Source organism: Lemur catta, chromosome Y (genome assembly GCF_020740605.2).
Source record: "Lemur catta isolate mLemCat1 chromosome Y, mLemCat1.pri, whole genome shotgun sequence".
NCBI classification, from domain to species: Eukaryota; Metazoa; Chordata; class Mammalia; order Primates; family Lemuridae; genus Lemur; species Lemur catta.
The window spans coordinates 4,953,453-4,968,454 of record NC_059156.1 but is presented as its reverse complement, the minus strand read 5'-3'; the positions used below and the strand labels follow the sequence as shown (position 1 = coordinate 4,968,454).

Here is a 15,002-nt window from a genome sequence, read left to right as displayed (position 1 = left end):
CTCCCAGTTTGGTCAGTTTCAGGTATCAGATTTTACCGGAGTCTTTTTAATACTTCTGTGAGTTTTCTTTTGCTTGGGAATGGGATAAACAACCTTAGGTGTTTTGTTTTGTTTTTTTAACACAAGGGTTTTGTGTTGAAGCATGTGCATATTTCAGTGGAGTTCTATCTTTTGGATCTCTTACACACACAAAAACCTCTATTCCCTGTATTTTTAGGTGTTTTGGAGTTATCCTTTTGCTTTTTTTTCACTGAAAGACACTGTGACTTTTTCTCCCAGTCTATGGTATTCATAAAGTAAATGAAAGTACATCGTAATTTTATATTTTAAAAATAAAGATTTCCCCAGGTATAAAACTATCCTCATACAGCCATCTAGTCTTTGACAAAGCAGACAAAAATATACACTGGGGAAGAGATTCCTTATTCAATAAATGATGCCACATGTGGAAGACTGAAACAAGACCCACACCTTTCACCTCTCACAAATATCAAATCACAGTGGATAATAGACTTAAACCTTAGATGTGAAACTGTTAGAATTCTAGAAGGTAATGTGAGAAAAACTCTTATAGGCATTGGCCTAGGAAAAGAATTTATGAAGAAGACCCCAAAGGCAATCACAGCAACACCAAAAATAAATGGGACCTGATTAAATTAAAAGACTTCTGCATCGCCAAAGAAACAGTCACGAGAGCAAACAGACAACCTACAGAATAGGAAAAAATTTTCACGTGCCACACATCCAATAAAGGGCTGATAAATAGAATCTATTTAGAACTCAGGAAAATCAGCAAGAAAATATCAAACGACCATATCAAAAAGTGAGCAAAGGACATGAATAGAAATTTTTCAAAAGAAGACAGAAGAATGGCCAACAAACATATGAAAAAAATGCTCAACATCTCTAATCATCAGGGAAATGCAAATCAAAACCACAGTGAGATATCGCTTATCTCCAGTGAGACTGGCCTTTATCAAAAAGTCCCATAGCAATACATGTTGATGTGGATGCGGAGAGATAGGAACACTCATACACGGCTGGTGGGACTGTAAACTAGTGCAACCCCCGTGGAAAGCAACATGGAGATACCTTTAACAGATTGAAGTAGACCTACCATTTGATCCAGCAATCCCATTACTGGGCATCTACCCAAAAGAACAAAAGACATTCTATAAAAAAGACATCTGCACCCGAACTTTTATAGCAGCACAATTCACAATCGCAAAGATGTGGAAACAACCCAAGTCCCCATCAGTACATGAGTGGATTACTAAAATATGGTGTATGTATACCATGGAGTATTACTCAGCTATAAGAAATAACAGTGATATGGAATCTCTTAAGTTCTCCTGGATACAGTTGGAACCCATTCTACTAAGTAAAGTATCTCAAGAATGGAAAAATAAGCACCACATGTACTCACCAGCAGATTGGTTTCCCTGATCATCACCTAAGTACACATTTGGGAATAACACCAATTGAGTGTCGGGCCGATGTGGTTGGGAGGGGATAGGTGTATACCTATATAATGAGTGCGATGTGCACATTCTGCGGAATGGACACGCTTGAAGCTCTTACTCAGGATGAGGGGGGGCATGGGCAATATACATAACCTAAACTTTTGTACCCCCATAATATGCTGAAATAAAAATAAAGATTTCCAACCTAGGCTAGGCCTAGTTACCAACATATGTGTTCTTAATCATAATGGGAAGGTAGCTCTTTGAGTAATCTGTTCTATTCGTTCGTAGCCTTGTGATTGATACAATGGTGTGACAGATTTATAAACTACAACATCATCTTCTGTTACCTTAATTTTCCTATTAATGAAGAAAGTAATAGTGTTTTTAGTGCTAAAATGGTTTTGCTACATGATCAATTTTAGAATAGCAGAAGAAAAATGAAGGGAAAAAAATTATAGGCTATACTTAAAAAATTGCTTCAATGTATGTGAAGAATGAAAGGGTAGTTATGCTAAATAATTATATTGATAACATTGTAGTTATCTTTTTCTTTTGACTATAAAAAGCGAGTGCTCATTGTTATGGGGAAAATAGGATATATGTTAATACCACTATCACAGGTTTCCTATAGATGAAAATGATTATTGACTTATTAATTTCTTTTTGCAAAAGTTAGCAGTGCTTTGGATATACCTATATTTAATGCATAACTCTGGTTAATTTGCAGGTCATGAAGACTATGACCCACAAACTGTGAGGCTTGGAAGTAGATACAGTCATGTTCAAGAAGTCCAAGAACGGCTTAACTTCCTTAGGTTTGTTTTAAACAATTGGTTATTGCTGGTCTCTTTAAAGCACAGAAAAGGAATGCAGTGTTAATATTCTGTATGGCCAAATCTTTGTTAGGTGGCCATTCCACTCTGATACTGAATGTTTTCCCACACAAACATCGTGAAAGTTCAATAACATTTTCCTATGTGGTCCTTATTAATTATGTTTAAATTGTTGGTTAAACTTTAGCTATTTTGGAATTTTGAAAAAAAAATACTCTTTCGTTTTATAATGGAGTTTCTATTTACTTATGTTAGAAATAAATGTGTTCAGTCTTAACATTTTAATACTTTTAACTGTAGCACACAAAAGCAATTAGCTGGGGGAACCACATTTTTTTTAATGCTGTCATGGATACTTAATGAAACAGGATTGTTGGTGCACCTTGATGCTCTGTATTCTACCAATGGCTGACAAAAGCAACCCCATTTTTAAATAATTTTCATTTATTTATTTTTAATGTTTCAGAGAGGAGTGGGTCAGTCTCCACGAATGGAGAAAGACCAACAAAAGCAATCTGAAACTAGATATAATAATGTTACTTCAGATGGGGCAAGGATGGTGTAAGCTGAATCTGCTCAGTAATGTTTATTGTTTAATGATATGTATTTGTATAGGTATATATAGCTTGAGTAACAACATATTTCTTAGAAATGTAATTACCATGCCATAGCAAGAAAAAAATAATTTGAATCAGAAATATGCTAAGGAAAATTGATTGCACAAGCCATCAATGTTTCATAAAATTCACTACATTCATTATTTCCCTTTGTATGGATTTGGGGAATTTTTCTCTTTAGGGTATATTTATTACTGAACTGGGTACTAGTTCTGGGGAAATATTTATTTTGACATGTAGTCCATTTTCTATCATTCATTCACAACTATAAGAAATTTATGGTCTGCCAGATTTGATCTGATCTTTACAGATACAACTATTTGTATGATTTCAACTTAAGAAAAATTTTAATACAAAGTTTTCTGAACTTAACTTAAAGTGCCTTTTTAAAAAACCACCTGGTAAAAAGGATCTTGCCTCCAAAGTGAGCCATTGTTACTAATGAGTGTGTATTGTGTCCCTTAGGTATATTGGAACCAAAAAATAAATTAGCATTTATCCAATCTATTAATTAAGTTTAGAATAAGACCTCCCACAGTTCATATTCTGAAAATATCTAGCATTGCAATTCATTGAAAGGAGAAGTAACTAAGTTAATGTCTGCTATATGTATGTTTGGCCTTGTGCTAATTGCTTGAATTGCTCATCATGACAACCTTATAAGGCAGGTGTTACTCTATTTGAGATTTCATTTTGGGGAGAATAAGGTTTTTGAAATCACATAGCTGATACATAATAAAGACTAACTACCTATCTAGGTCTGCTCTTTCCATGACACCACTGGTTTTTTTTTTTTGTTTTATATTGAAGCTTTATTTTGCAAACTACTGCATTTCATCATGCTGGATCTCATATCACTCATAAATTCGGGTGGAAGAGCATAGGCAGATTTAAACTAGAAGGTCCTTTTAGTCTGTGCTTTATGGAGATATTAGAGACTTAAGAATTAAAATCCAAAAGAAGAAACCTAGTGATACTAAATAAAAATGCCATAATCCACTGGAGATGAGCCAGTGTCATTTGAACAAAATGCAGAATTATTATTCACAATAAAATTAGTTTCTTTATTCTTTCATTGTGATTCATAGAAATAGCAGACAGCATGGGTTGGAAGGATGCTACAAGAAATTAGATCTGGGTGAAGAAACTGCTTGAAACAGAATCATCACCTTCATTATTATTTTATTGCAGTGGACTAATAGTAGTTATTCAAACAACTAAAAAGCCTACGATGACATCACTGAATATGATAAGCATGCTAATGATTACTGACACAGAAAAAGTTTAAATTATGTGTAGATAATTTTAACAGGACTATGTACTGAGTACAGTATTTTCAGAAATGTTAAAAATTTTAAAGAGCTTTAATTCATGAAAAACCTTCAGTTATCTCTGAAAGTCATTCAGTGTAATACCTTATTTTTCAAGGGTATTATTTAGCACGGAGCTAAATCAGTATCTGGTTTCAGAGACTGAACTTCTGGAAAGCAGGGAGGAAGTCTTACTATTTAAGTGACATCACCTAGCAAAGCTGCGGCATTTTGTAGTTGCCTAATATATGCTTGTTAAATAAATGAAGTAATAATGTGGTATATTTTTAATGCCAGATATGTGGTTAAGAAATAAATCTGTTTGAGTGAACTGATACTCTTGAATTGATACTCTTTGATCTGTAATTATGAAAATGTGTTATTGCATGCATATGGAAACAACTTGTTTTTGAGGATAAAATTACATAGATAGTAATTAATAATTTATGTTTTTCCAAGATTTTTATTGAAGGATGGCCAGCTATGGCTCTGTGCTCCTCAGGCAAAACAAATATGGAAGTGCTTAGCAGAAAATTCTGTGTATCTTTGTGATCGTGAAGCCTGCTTTAAGTGGTATTCCAAATTAATGGGGGATGAGCCAGACTTAGATCCTGATATCAATAAGGACTTCTTTGAGAGTAATGTGCTTCAGCTTGATCCTTCCCTGTTAACTGAAAATGGAATGAAATGTTTTGAAAGATTCTTCAAAGCTGTCAATTGTCGAGAAGGGAAACTAATAGCAAAAAGAAGAGCCTATATGATGGATGATTTGGAATTAATAGGATTAGACTACCTTTGGAGGGTAAGTAAGAAATAGGAACTTTCGTTTGCAAACATTGTACCTCAAGTGGTTTTTAAAATAAAGAACGAACCATTAATTTTGTCTGAGAATTCTATGTATTTACCCAGTTTTGATGCTTGTCCTAGAAATCTAGGGGTACAAGGGTAATAATTCATTGTTAGCTTCTTGTTATGTTACTTTTATTTGTTATTAGGGTTTTCTTCCATCACCCTTATTTACTTAGAATCTGCCATCCTTTTCTCATATATAGAAGTACACTAACCATTGTCTATCTACCAATCTTTCATCCTCCCCTTTCTCCATGAAAGTTATTATTTCTCCTGTTTTTATATAAAATAGACTTTGAATTTCATTATACATTTAATACCAAAATGAATGACGGACTGAAGAAAGTATTATTAGGAAATGATTATGGATTAATACATGTATTGACATTTACTTTGTGATGTATTTAAATAGCTGGAAAGTAAATGTTACTTTATTGTAAAGCTACATTTTCCACTTTAATTGTATAAATGTATCTTGTTGCCATCTTTAAAAGCTAACCTGTTATGTTTGGATTTTTGGATTCATTTATTTAGTTAATTTATTTTTATGGACAAATTTTAGTTTGACTAAGATGTTTGTTATGGCCTTCCATTAAAATCAGTGGTTTTCAAAAAGTTTCAAGCAGCAGTAATCCCTATAAATTTTTTAAAAAATGATACAAAGCTAGTTAAAGTGAGAAAGGCAAGCTTGGTTTTCTTTACTCAGTTTCCCGTTACTTCTTTCTCTTCCCTCTTCAAACATCTTAGCAGGTTATTCCTGAGACACCATTAAAGGTCAAGACTTCTAAACATAGTTTGAAAACCAGTATTTTTTAGATAATTGGTAAAGCTGTACATAAATTGCTGGAGGTTGCCGGACAAGTCTTTATGTTAAAGAGCATTTCATGTAGTTTTTAAAACTTTTGAATTACTGTTTGACAACCTCAAGCTTAGCCACCAAATTGCAGAGTTGAATAGTGTTGACCAAAATATTTTGTGTCCTTTTCATTCTAGCAGATTACTCAGAATATTTGTATTAATATTGTTTTACTCTTTCTTTAGGTTTTTAGTTTACTTAATTTTATATTATTTAAGAATCAAAATCAGTTTAAATTATTGAAGACTATATTAATAGTAATTTGAGGATATGACTTAAATTTAAGTGCCAAATTAAAATATATTTTGAAGGGTATTAATATGATATTTTTTTGAACTAGGTTGTGATTCAGAGTAATGACGACATTGCCAGCACAGCTATAGATCTTCTTAAAGAGATATATACAAACCTTGGCCCAAGGTTAAAGGTCAGTCAGGTGAGGACTGAAATGAATAAAAACCTCCACTAAAATTAAGTGAAAGCAATCTTGTGCATAATGTGTTTTTCAAAATTAGAGTTAACTGGAAATTAATTTTTTAACTTGGGAGTATTTTAACTCTTGTCAATAATATTTAAGTTTAATATTAAATCCAGATTTTCCCTTACAATGCTAACTAAAGAAATGTTGCTTTGATAATTATCCTTTGGTGAACAGAATTATTTTGAATGTAATTATTATTGTATGTTAAAATTTTTGACTTGTTTGACACTTAGTCCAGGTATTCATTTTTTTTTAATTGCTTTATAAATCGCTTCCTTTTTTATCATCAACTTCGTTTTAGGAAACTGGTGTTTTGTTACTGGTTAAATATGATTGTGGTTGATAGTTGCTTTTAAGTTGAAATTATATTGCTTTTTATTGGATTGAGATTATATTTAATTTTTTGAATTTGTAGGCAACTTAAGTGTCCTTATATGGCCCATTATTTATAGATGATTATCCATGAAGACTTCATTCAATCTTGTTTTGATCGTTTGAAAGCCTCGTATGATACATTGTGTGTTTTGGATGGTGACAAAGACAGTATTAATTGTGCAAGACAGGAAGCCATTCGAATGGTTCGAGTATTAACTGTTTTAAAGGAATACATAAATGAATGTGATAATGATTATCATGAGGAAAGAATGATTCTACCAATGTCAAGGTTTGTGAGTTGATTTCTATAGTTAATTTGCATATTTTTAGCAGTTTTATGAAGATAATATAAGCTAAAAGGAAAATGAGGCACAATTTCATAATTGGATTCTGATGTCCTCTCCTTTTAAAACATTCTTTGTAACTTACAGATAATTTTTTTAAAAGTAGACACTTTGTAATGCGGTGTGTTTTTATTTTGGTACCACATTCTTGTTGATTAACTACAATTTTTCTTTTGTTTTTCCAAATGGTTACCACCCACTAAGCACGGCACTGGTATTTTGTAGTTGTTGTGTTTTATTTTGCTGTCATTTAAAAAAATTGAATTACCTATTCAGCCGATATGCTAAGGACATTTTAAAATGCTCTTTGCTGAAATTACTTTAAATTTAAAGACTAATTACTATAGTTAGATAATTTAATAATCACATTTTAATATAATCTTGTCATGCAAATTCTATAGTATGTGATATAAGTTGTAATCACATAATCACAAAGTATAAGTAAATAGCTATATTATTTAATAACAATTTAAATGGCATTTCCAGTTTTGGGAAAAGTTAATGGAGTAAGCACCATCGGTTTTTTTTAAAGTTTGATTGCTTTTTAACAGAAAAATGTAAAATTGCTTCTTGAATATTATTTTTTATTTTCTATTTTACCTGTGAGAAGAAAATATACCAAGATTATACCAAGATAAATATTTTTGGGTGAATTTTGATATTTTAGGAGTTCTTTGGTAGAAACATGCATTTTGCAGCACTTTTTTGATATTTCAAGCTGAAACTCATCTTCCACATTGGAAAATTCCAAAATTAAAATTGAATTAAACTATTGTAGCTTCGAAATAACTGAACTAATAAATAACTCATGTCTGTGTTGTCATAATTGATCATAAGTAGAAACCTTTTGTTTTGCAGCCATGGAGACAAGATTAACAGCAATGGAATGTGATTGTTGCATTTCCAAAATCATAATATTTATAGTTTAAAAGAAGTATAATGTTGTTCTTAAAATCCTGAAAGCAAAATAAGTTTAACTGTCATCTTCTTACCTAATAAGAAAATAATAAATTCCCAGGTTTATTTTCTTGGCAGTCTGCTGAATCTGATTGTGTGCTTTTTTTTCCCATTCTTTTTAATTTTAATTTTTCTTTCAGAGCATTCCGTGGCAAACACCTCTCTCTTATAGTTCGGTTTCCAAATCAGGGCAGACAGGTTGATGACTTGGACATATGGTCTCATACAAATGATACAGTTGGTTCAGTGCGACGATGTATTCTCAACCATATTAAAGCCAATATAGCCCATACAAAAATTGAACTTTTTGTGGGTGGTGAGCTAATAGATTCTGAAGATGACAGACAGCTAATTGGACAATTAAACTTAAAAGATAAATCAGTAAGTACATATAGTTTTCAAATATTCCCCCCAAATTTATTGAGGCTACATTTTATTATGCAATAAATATTTATTGAGCATCTAATTATAATGCATAAGCTTCTGTGTTGGTATTTGAATTATAACCCCAAGAAAGGTAGGTGTCACAGAAGTTATAGTGGGGAAAATAAACTAAGTGATTATGTTGCACAGTACTTTTTAAGTATATTTCTAAAACTAAAGCATAAGATGTGTGTTAGCCTTTTGATCTATCTAGTTTCTATGTTTTGTGGAAGAATTTTACCTTGTCTTTGCTACTAAATATGCTATCATTTTCAGCTAATTACAGCCAAACTTACACAAATAAATACCAATATGCCTTCAAGTCTTGATAGCTCTTCTGATTCCTCAACTGGGTCTCCTGGAAACCATTGTAATCACTACAGTGATGGTCCCAATCCAGAAGTCGAAAGTTGTTTGCCTGGGGTGGTGAGTAACTACTGTATGCAAAACATTTTACTCTTTGGGAATATGAAAAAATGTGTAGGATGGTTCTTTTTCTGAGGAGTGTACAGTTTTATGGATGAGGTAAAATGGCATATAGCCATATAGTTAACTTCTGAGTAAATTCCTTAATTTTTGACATGTACAATAAAATTATCTAGATAGAATCAATCTTTTATAATTTAATTATACTATTAAATATATAACTCTGGAAGATACTATTGTATTATTGGTCTTTCCTTCAGAACTGTTTTGAAAGAAAAATAGAATGCACTTTCTCAGATTCTTCATAATATATCTAAAGAACAACAAATCCTACATTTCCCTCACCGTCTTAAGACTTGTTACGCCTGCAGTTATACCCGCCACTTCAATGTCAAAGGGATTTGGGTTTCTGCAACAATGGGGTTAAATTGGAATTTAATTCCTGAGGGGTTGGGGTGCCTTCTGTATAAAAAGCATCTGAGTATTAAGTGAAACTACAGTTTTCAAAACACTTAGAAAGAATATTGCAAAGAAGTTACTCAAAATGGCTCAGAAAGCATAATAAATGTATGTTTTTGTTTTTTTTTTTTTTTTTGAGACAGACTCTCACTCTGTCACCTGGGCTATAGTGCTGTGGTATCAGCCTAGCTCACAGCAACCTCAAACTCTTGGGCTCAAGCGATCTTCCTGCCTCAGCCTCCTGAGTAGCTGGGACTACAGGCATGCACCACCATGGCCAGCTAACTTTTTCTATATATTTTTAGTTGTCCGGTTAATTTCTTTCTATTTTTTAGTGGCGATGGGGTCTCGCTCTTGCTTAGGCTGGTCTCAAACTCCTGACCTTGAGCAATCCTCCCGCCTCAGCCTCCCAGAGTGCTAGGATTACAGGCGTGACCCACCGCACCCAGCCATAAATGGTATTTTAAATTTGCATCATGAAGAATCAGTGTATTTATGAAAGGGAAAATGATCATTTGGAAGGCAAATGATTTTGGAGAATATACATGATATATGCAAAGATGTAATTGACCAGTAGAAAACTTATTTTAGGTATAGTGAAGATTAATTGTGATCAATTAAAACTTTACTGGCATAATTTACAGGAAAATATTTTGTGCATTCTATATTCTAGATAATGTCACTACATCCCAGATATATTTCTTTCCTTTGGCAAGTGGCAGACTTGGGTAGCAAACTGAATATGCCATCTCTTAGAGATGGAGCAAGAGTACTCATGAAACTTATGCCACCAGGTAAGAAAATTGACCATTCAACCCATCCTCTAATCCAGAGAAAGAATACTGATAAGTACATGATGAGCAAAAAAAGAAATATTAACAAACTGTGTTCTCAAATGTGACATACTTTATTGAATAGTCTGTGATATTGATCATGTGTCTTGCATAGCACAGCTGATGAAAATTTTTTCATAGATAGGAAAAACCATTTAGGAGCATGTAATATTCATAAAATATTTTAGTGAACTAATACTATGCACATTTCAGAAAGTCAGAGGTCTTCAAAGGCTCACAGTGAAGAACAACAGTTCCCTGCATCACCCATCCTAATGTTCTATTTGTATTTCAAATAGTTCCCTGCATCACCCATCCTAATGTTCTATTTGTATTTCAAAGAAAAACTCCTTTCAATGTTTAGCTTTAATTACTGCATGTACTGTTTTGTCTCTAAGCAATAGGCTTATACTGGGTTTTTTGTGTGTCAAGTTTAGATATATATTGACTTTTGAAAATATGTTTCATACACACTCCCACATCCTTGCTTTCTTATCATCTCACAATTTTTGCTTAAATCTATATTCATTATTCACATTTAAGATAATATGAAGGTATTGTAATCTCTTAGGTTAGTCACACTTGATTATACCAGATTTTAATAGTGCCATTTGATTTGCTAGGTTTTCTATGGGGTTTCTTACTAAATCTTCTCACATTCCTTTTGGTAACTTCTTAAAACAATTTTTCACATGGTCAGATGTGTTCTGTTTTCTTGTATTTCCTCTTCCTGCTCCCGTTTGGTTGTCCTCTTTAATACAGCTATCATTCTGAGCTTTATACCACTTTTCTTGTGGTGGATCTTCTCTTGCTTCTTGGTCTTGAAACTTTCTTGAGTCACTGTTCATTTTGCTGAGGCACACCTTCCTATATGGGGGTAGATGGAAAATAAGTCTTTTTTAAAAGGCATTGTTTATCTGAATATGCCTAAACTCTTTCACTTGTAACAGTTTATTTTTTGTTGTAGTTTGGTTTTTGGTGTTTTTACTTGGCATAGTTTGAAAATAGAGTTGAAGGTTGAAAATATGTGGTTCCGTGGCAGAGTGGATTGCTGGGAAAACTGAAACCCTTTGTAAGTTAACTTTCTCTTTGGAGCTTCTTTTTTTAAACCCTTGAATTCTAAAACCTCACAATGGGGTGCCATAGGTGGTGGTTTGGTTTGGTTTTATTTATATCCTCGGTACTCTACAGACCTTGTCAGTTGGAAGATTAAATTTTCTTACTGTTAGTATATTTTCTTACTGTAACTATATTCTTAATTATATTTTCTTACTGTTTTACTTCTCTTCTAGTTTCTCTGGGAGATTTTGTTAATCTAATTCTTTAGTTGACTTTTTGTAGCTTTATTATTATAACAGTTTCAAGATTTTTTTTGTTACTGCTTCAAAAGGTTCTGTTTTTATTTTATTAAAAATTTTATTTTATTAAAAATTATTTCTGTTATAATAGGATATCTGTATTCTCTTAAACCTCATGATCAGTACATCTTGCATGTATTATTGTAGTTGAGGTAAGTGTAAAATAACAAAATACAGCAGTACAATACAAAGAACTTTTGCTTCATTAAATTAATATGAGAGTAATTTGTTGGTTTGATATCCTTGCATCCCTAAATCGCTGTGTGTTATCTTCAAATAGGACATTCTCCTATATAATAATATATAAATATCTGAAAATTATTACAGAAAAGTAACAGATATAGTTCTATCATCAAATCAACTGAACCTATTCAAGTTTCATCTCTGTTCATGCTTCACCAATTACTCCAGCGATTTTCTTTATATATCAGTTATTAGAAAACTTTCTCTTTTTCTATAAAGGAACAAATAATAAATATTGTAGGCTTTGTGGCTTAAGAGGCAAAAGTTAGGATATTATGTAATTACTTAATAGTGAGGAAAAATAAGTTTCCACAGATTTTTTACTAGCACAATTCAAACTATTAAAATGATAGAGTACAATATTTTTGTAGCACTGTTAATGAGGCATAATGGTATTCTTGATGTGGGAAAGTTTGCTTAATTGGGGTTCAAAGTTTAAAGTTTGTTCCCTATTATCAAATTGGTTATAAACATTCATTTGTTAATTCTGTTCTCTTAGATTCTTCTCTCAGTAATTGAATTTTTCCATGTTATTATCATATTTTAAATTAATGACTTTGTATATTAGGCTGAATTTAGATGAAAGCTCCTCAGTTGGACACTTAAATTATTTTGAATTAGAGAGATTTTCTTTACACTTAATTAAATAAAGCCTTCAAAAATGCTGTGGACACTATAGTTTGAGTGTGGAAAATAAATGTTTCCATAAATTGTGTAGAAATTGATATCTCCTTGTTTTAATTTTTGACAGCAATGGGAAGTACATAAAACTTGACATTACCTGTGAATGAAACACCTTTAGATGTCATGTAAATGACTTACTGCGGTATGTTTCTCATATCAGCACTGATTTGCCTTGTGATTACAGGTTGAATTTATAAAGTATTATAAAGTCTGCAGCAAAACCTAAATTCCAGAATTATCCAGAATTTGATGACATTTGTTGAGAACTGCTACTTTAAAAAAATTTCATTCTCAGAGCTTAAAAAGTCACAGTAAAACTTTACCACTGCTAAGCCATTGAACTACTGTGTGGTAGGGCAAGTCAGGATCTCCAGATTCTATTTACAACACAAATTCCTGAAACTGAAGTTTCAGGCACTATTGGCACTATTGGTTCAATAACACATGGTCAGTCCAAATATTTTACACAAAGTATCCGCTGATGAATAATAATACATTGAAGAGAACAAGGATATAAACACCTTTCACAAGTTTTGTAGGTTTCTCCACCTAATTTTCTGCTTCACACATACCATTACTACCATCTGTTGTAACATATTTTAGCAGATTCCATTCAGGACTGAGTTAGTGTTTCCTCAATTTCTTTGAAAATATTCTTGTGTGAATGTGTTTCAGTCAGGCTGTTTACAGAGGCCAATTATTCAGTTACTTGAAATATGATATTGATTCAACACAAATAGCATCAGTGATACCTACCAGTTCATCACAGACCAAGGGAAATCACTGGAAATCATTTGCCGCCTTTTTGTTTTTTATTATAGTAAAAATTTGCTGTATTGTAGCCATTTGTGATATAAAATTAGATGGCATTAATTACATTCACAGTGTTGTACTATTGCCAGTGCCCTGTTTTTTAATTGACCTCTTGTGTTATTCCCAGCGTTGTCAGCTCTTGAAGCAGTTGTTCTTCCAAAAAAACTAATAAATAGTCTTAAATAGTTTGTTTTCTCTGGACACGTTTTTTCAGTTACTGCAGTCAAGTATAATTTAAAGACTTCACTATAACTAAAATGGCTTTCTTTCTTGGCCAGTAAAGCCATTTTTCTAGCCCCAGGTCTGAATTGACCATTTTCCCAACCCCTGATTTCTTATAATGTAAAATGGTATATAGAAGCCAAGATACGGGCTCTACACACTGACTGCTTTGGTTGTGTCGCCACTCCCATCCCTCAAGACAGATGTATGAATTGTATGTATTCACATACACACATATGTATGTGTCATGCAAATTTTTTGCTTTCTCAGCACATAAAAGGTATGTTTCCATTATACTATATAGTCTAATTGTACAGTTGTATTATGTCTAATAAAGGTACACATCTTAAATTTAAGGTATATTATTCCTAAAAATGCTAACAATTGTCTGAGTCTTCAGTAAGTTGTAATGTTTTTTGCTGGTTGAGAGTCTGGCTTCCATGTTAAAGGCTGTTGCTGAGGGTGAGGGTAGCTGTGGCAATTTCTTAAAATAAGAACAGTAAAATTTGCTGCATCAATTGACTCTTCCCTTTAAGAAAAGATTTATCTGTAGCATGTGTTGCTGTTTGATTGCATTTTACCTACAGTGAATCACTTTTAAAATTGGAATCAGTCCTTTCAAACCCTGTTGCTGCTTTTCAACTAAGCCTATGTAAATCCTTTGTTATCATTTCCATAATATTTTTAGTATTTTTACCAGGAATAGATTCCATTTCAGGAAAGCATTTTCTCTGTTCCTCCATAATAAGCAGCTTATCTTTTCAGATTTTATCTTGAGGTTGCAATAATTCTATCACTTCTTCAGGCTCCAGTTATAATTCTAGCACTCTTGGTATTTCTGCCACATCTTTAATTTCTTCCTCCACTGAAATCTTGAATCCCTCAAAATAATCCAATATCTTCCAAACTTCTGTTAATATTGATATTTTAACTTTCTCCCATGAATCATGAATGTTCCTAATGGCATGTGAAATGGTGAATCCTTTCCAGAATGTTTTTAATTTAGTTTGCTCAGATCCATCAGAGGAGTCACTGTCTGTGTCAGCTATAACTTTATAAAATGTATTTATTAAAGAAAAGCACTTAAAAGTTTGAATTACTCCTTGATCTATGGCTGCAGGATGATGCATCTTGTGTTAGCAGGCATGTACATCTCCATCAGAGCTCTTGAGTGAAAGGTTCATTGTCAGTGACCAGTATGGAAGGGAATCATTTTTTTCTGATCAGTAGGTCTTAACAGTGGGCTTATGATATTCAGTAACCTACGCTATAAACAGATGTGCTGTCATCTAGGATTGGTAGTTCCATTATATTTATATAGCATGGGCAAAGTAGATTTAGCACAATTCTTAATGGCCCTAGTATTTTCAGAATAAATGAGCACTGGCTTCAACTTAAAGTCACCAATTACATTAGCCCCTAACAAGAGAGTCACCCTGTTTTTTGTTAGTGA

The 15,002-nt window shown here is 32.6% G+C and overlaps 1 protein-coding gene across 3 annotated transcripts in view; it reads left to right on the top strand.

Annotated features, from left to right (window-relative positions):
• The window catches only part of LOC123629100 (probable ubiquitin carboxyl-terminal hydrolase FAF-X), a 166,632-nt gene that overhangs the window by 71,214 nt on the left and 80,416 nt on the right, over window positions 1-15,002 (top strand). For all 3 annotated transcript variants that reach the window (XR_006731901.1, XM_045539062.1, XM_045539064.1), the window contains 7 exons: window positions 2,194-2,281; window positions 4,686-5,028; window positions 6,272-6,367; window positions 6,865-7,076; window positions 8,229-8,469; window positions 8,788-8,937; window positions 10,070-10,190. Coding sequence is in view for 2 of the 3 variants with exons in the window: in XM_045539062.1 (XP_045395018.1) it covers window positions 2,194-2,281; window positions 4,686-5,028; window positions 6,272-6,367; window positions 6,865-7,076; window positions 8,229-8,469; window positions 8,788-8,937; window positions 10,070-10,190 (1,251 nt within the window). In the remaining variant the exon portion in view is untranslated. The remainder of the gene's footprint in view (window positions 1-2,193; window positions 2,282-4,685; window positions 5,029-6,271; window positions 6,368-6,864; window positions 7,077-8,228; window positions 8,470-8,787; window positions 8,938-10,069; window positions 10,191-15,002) is intronic.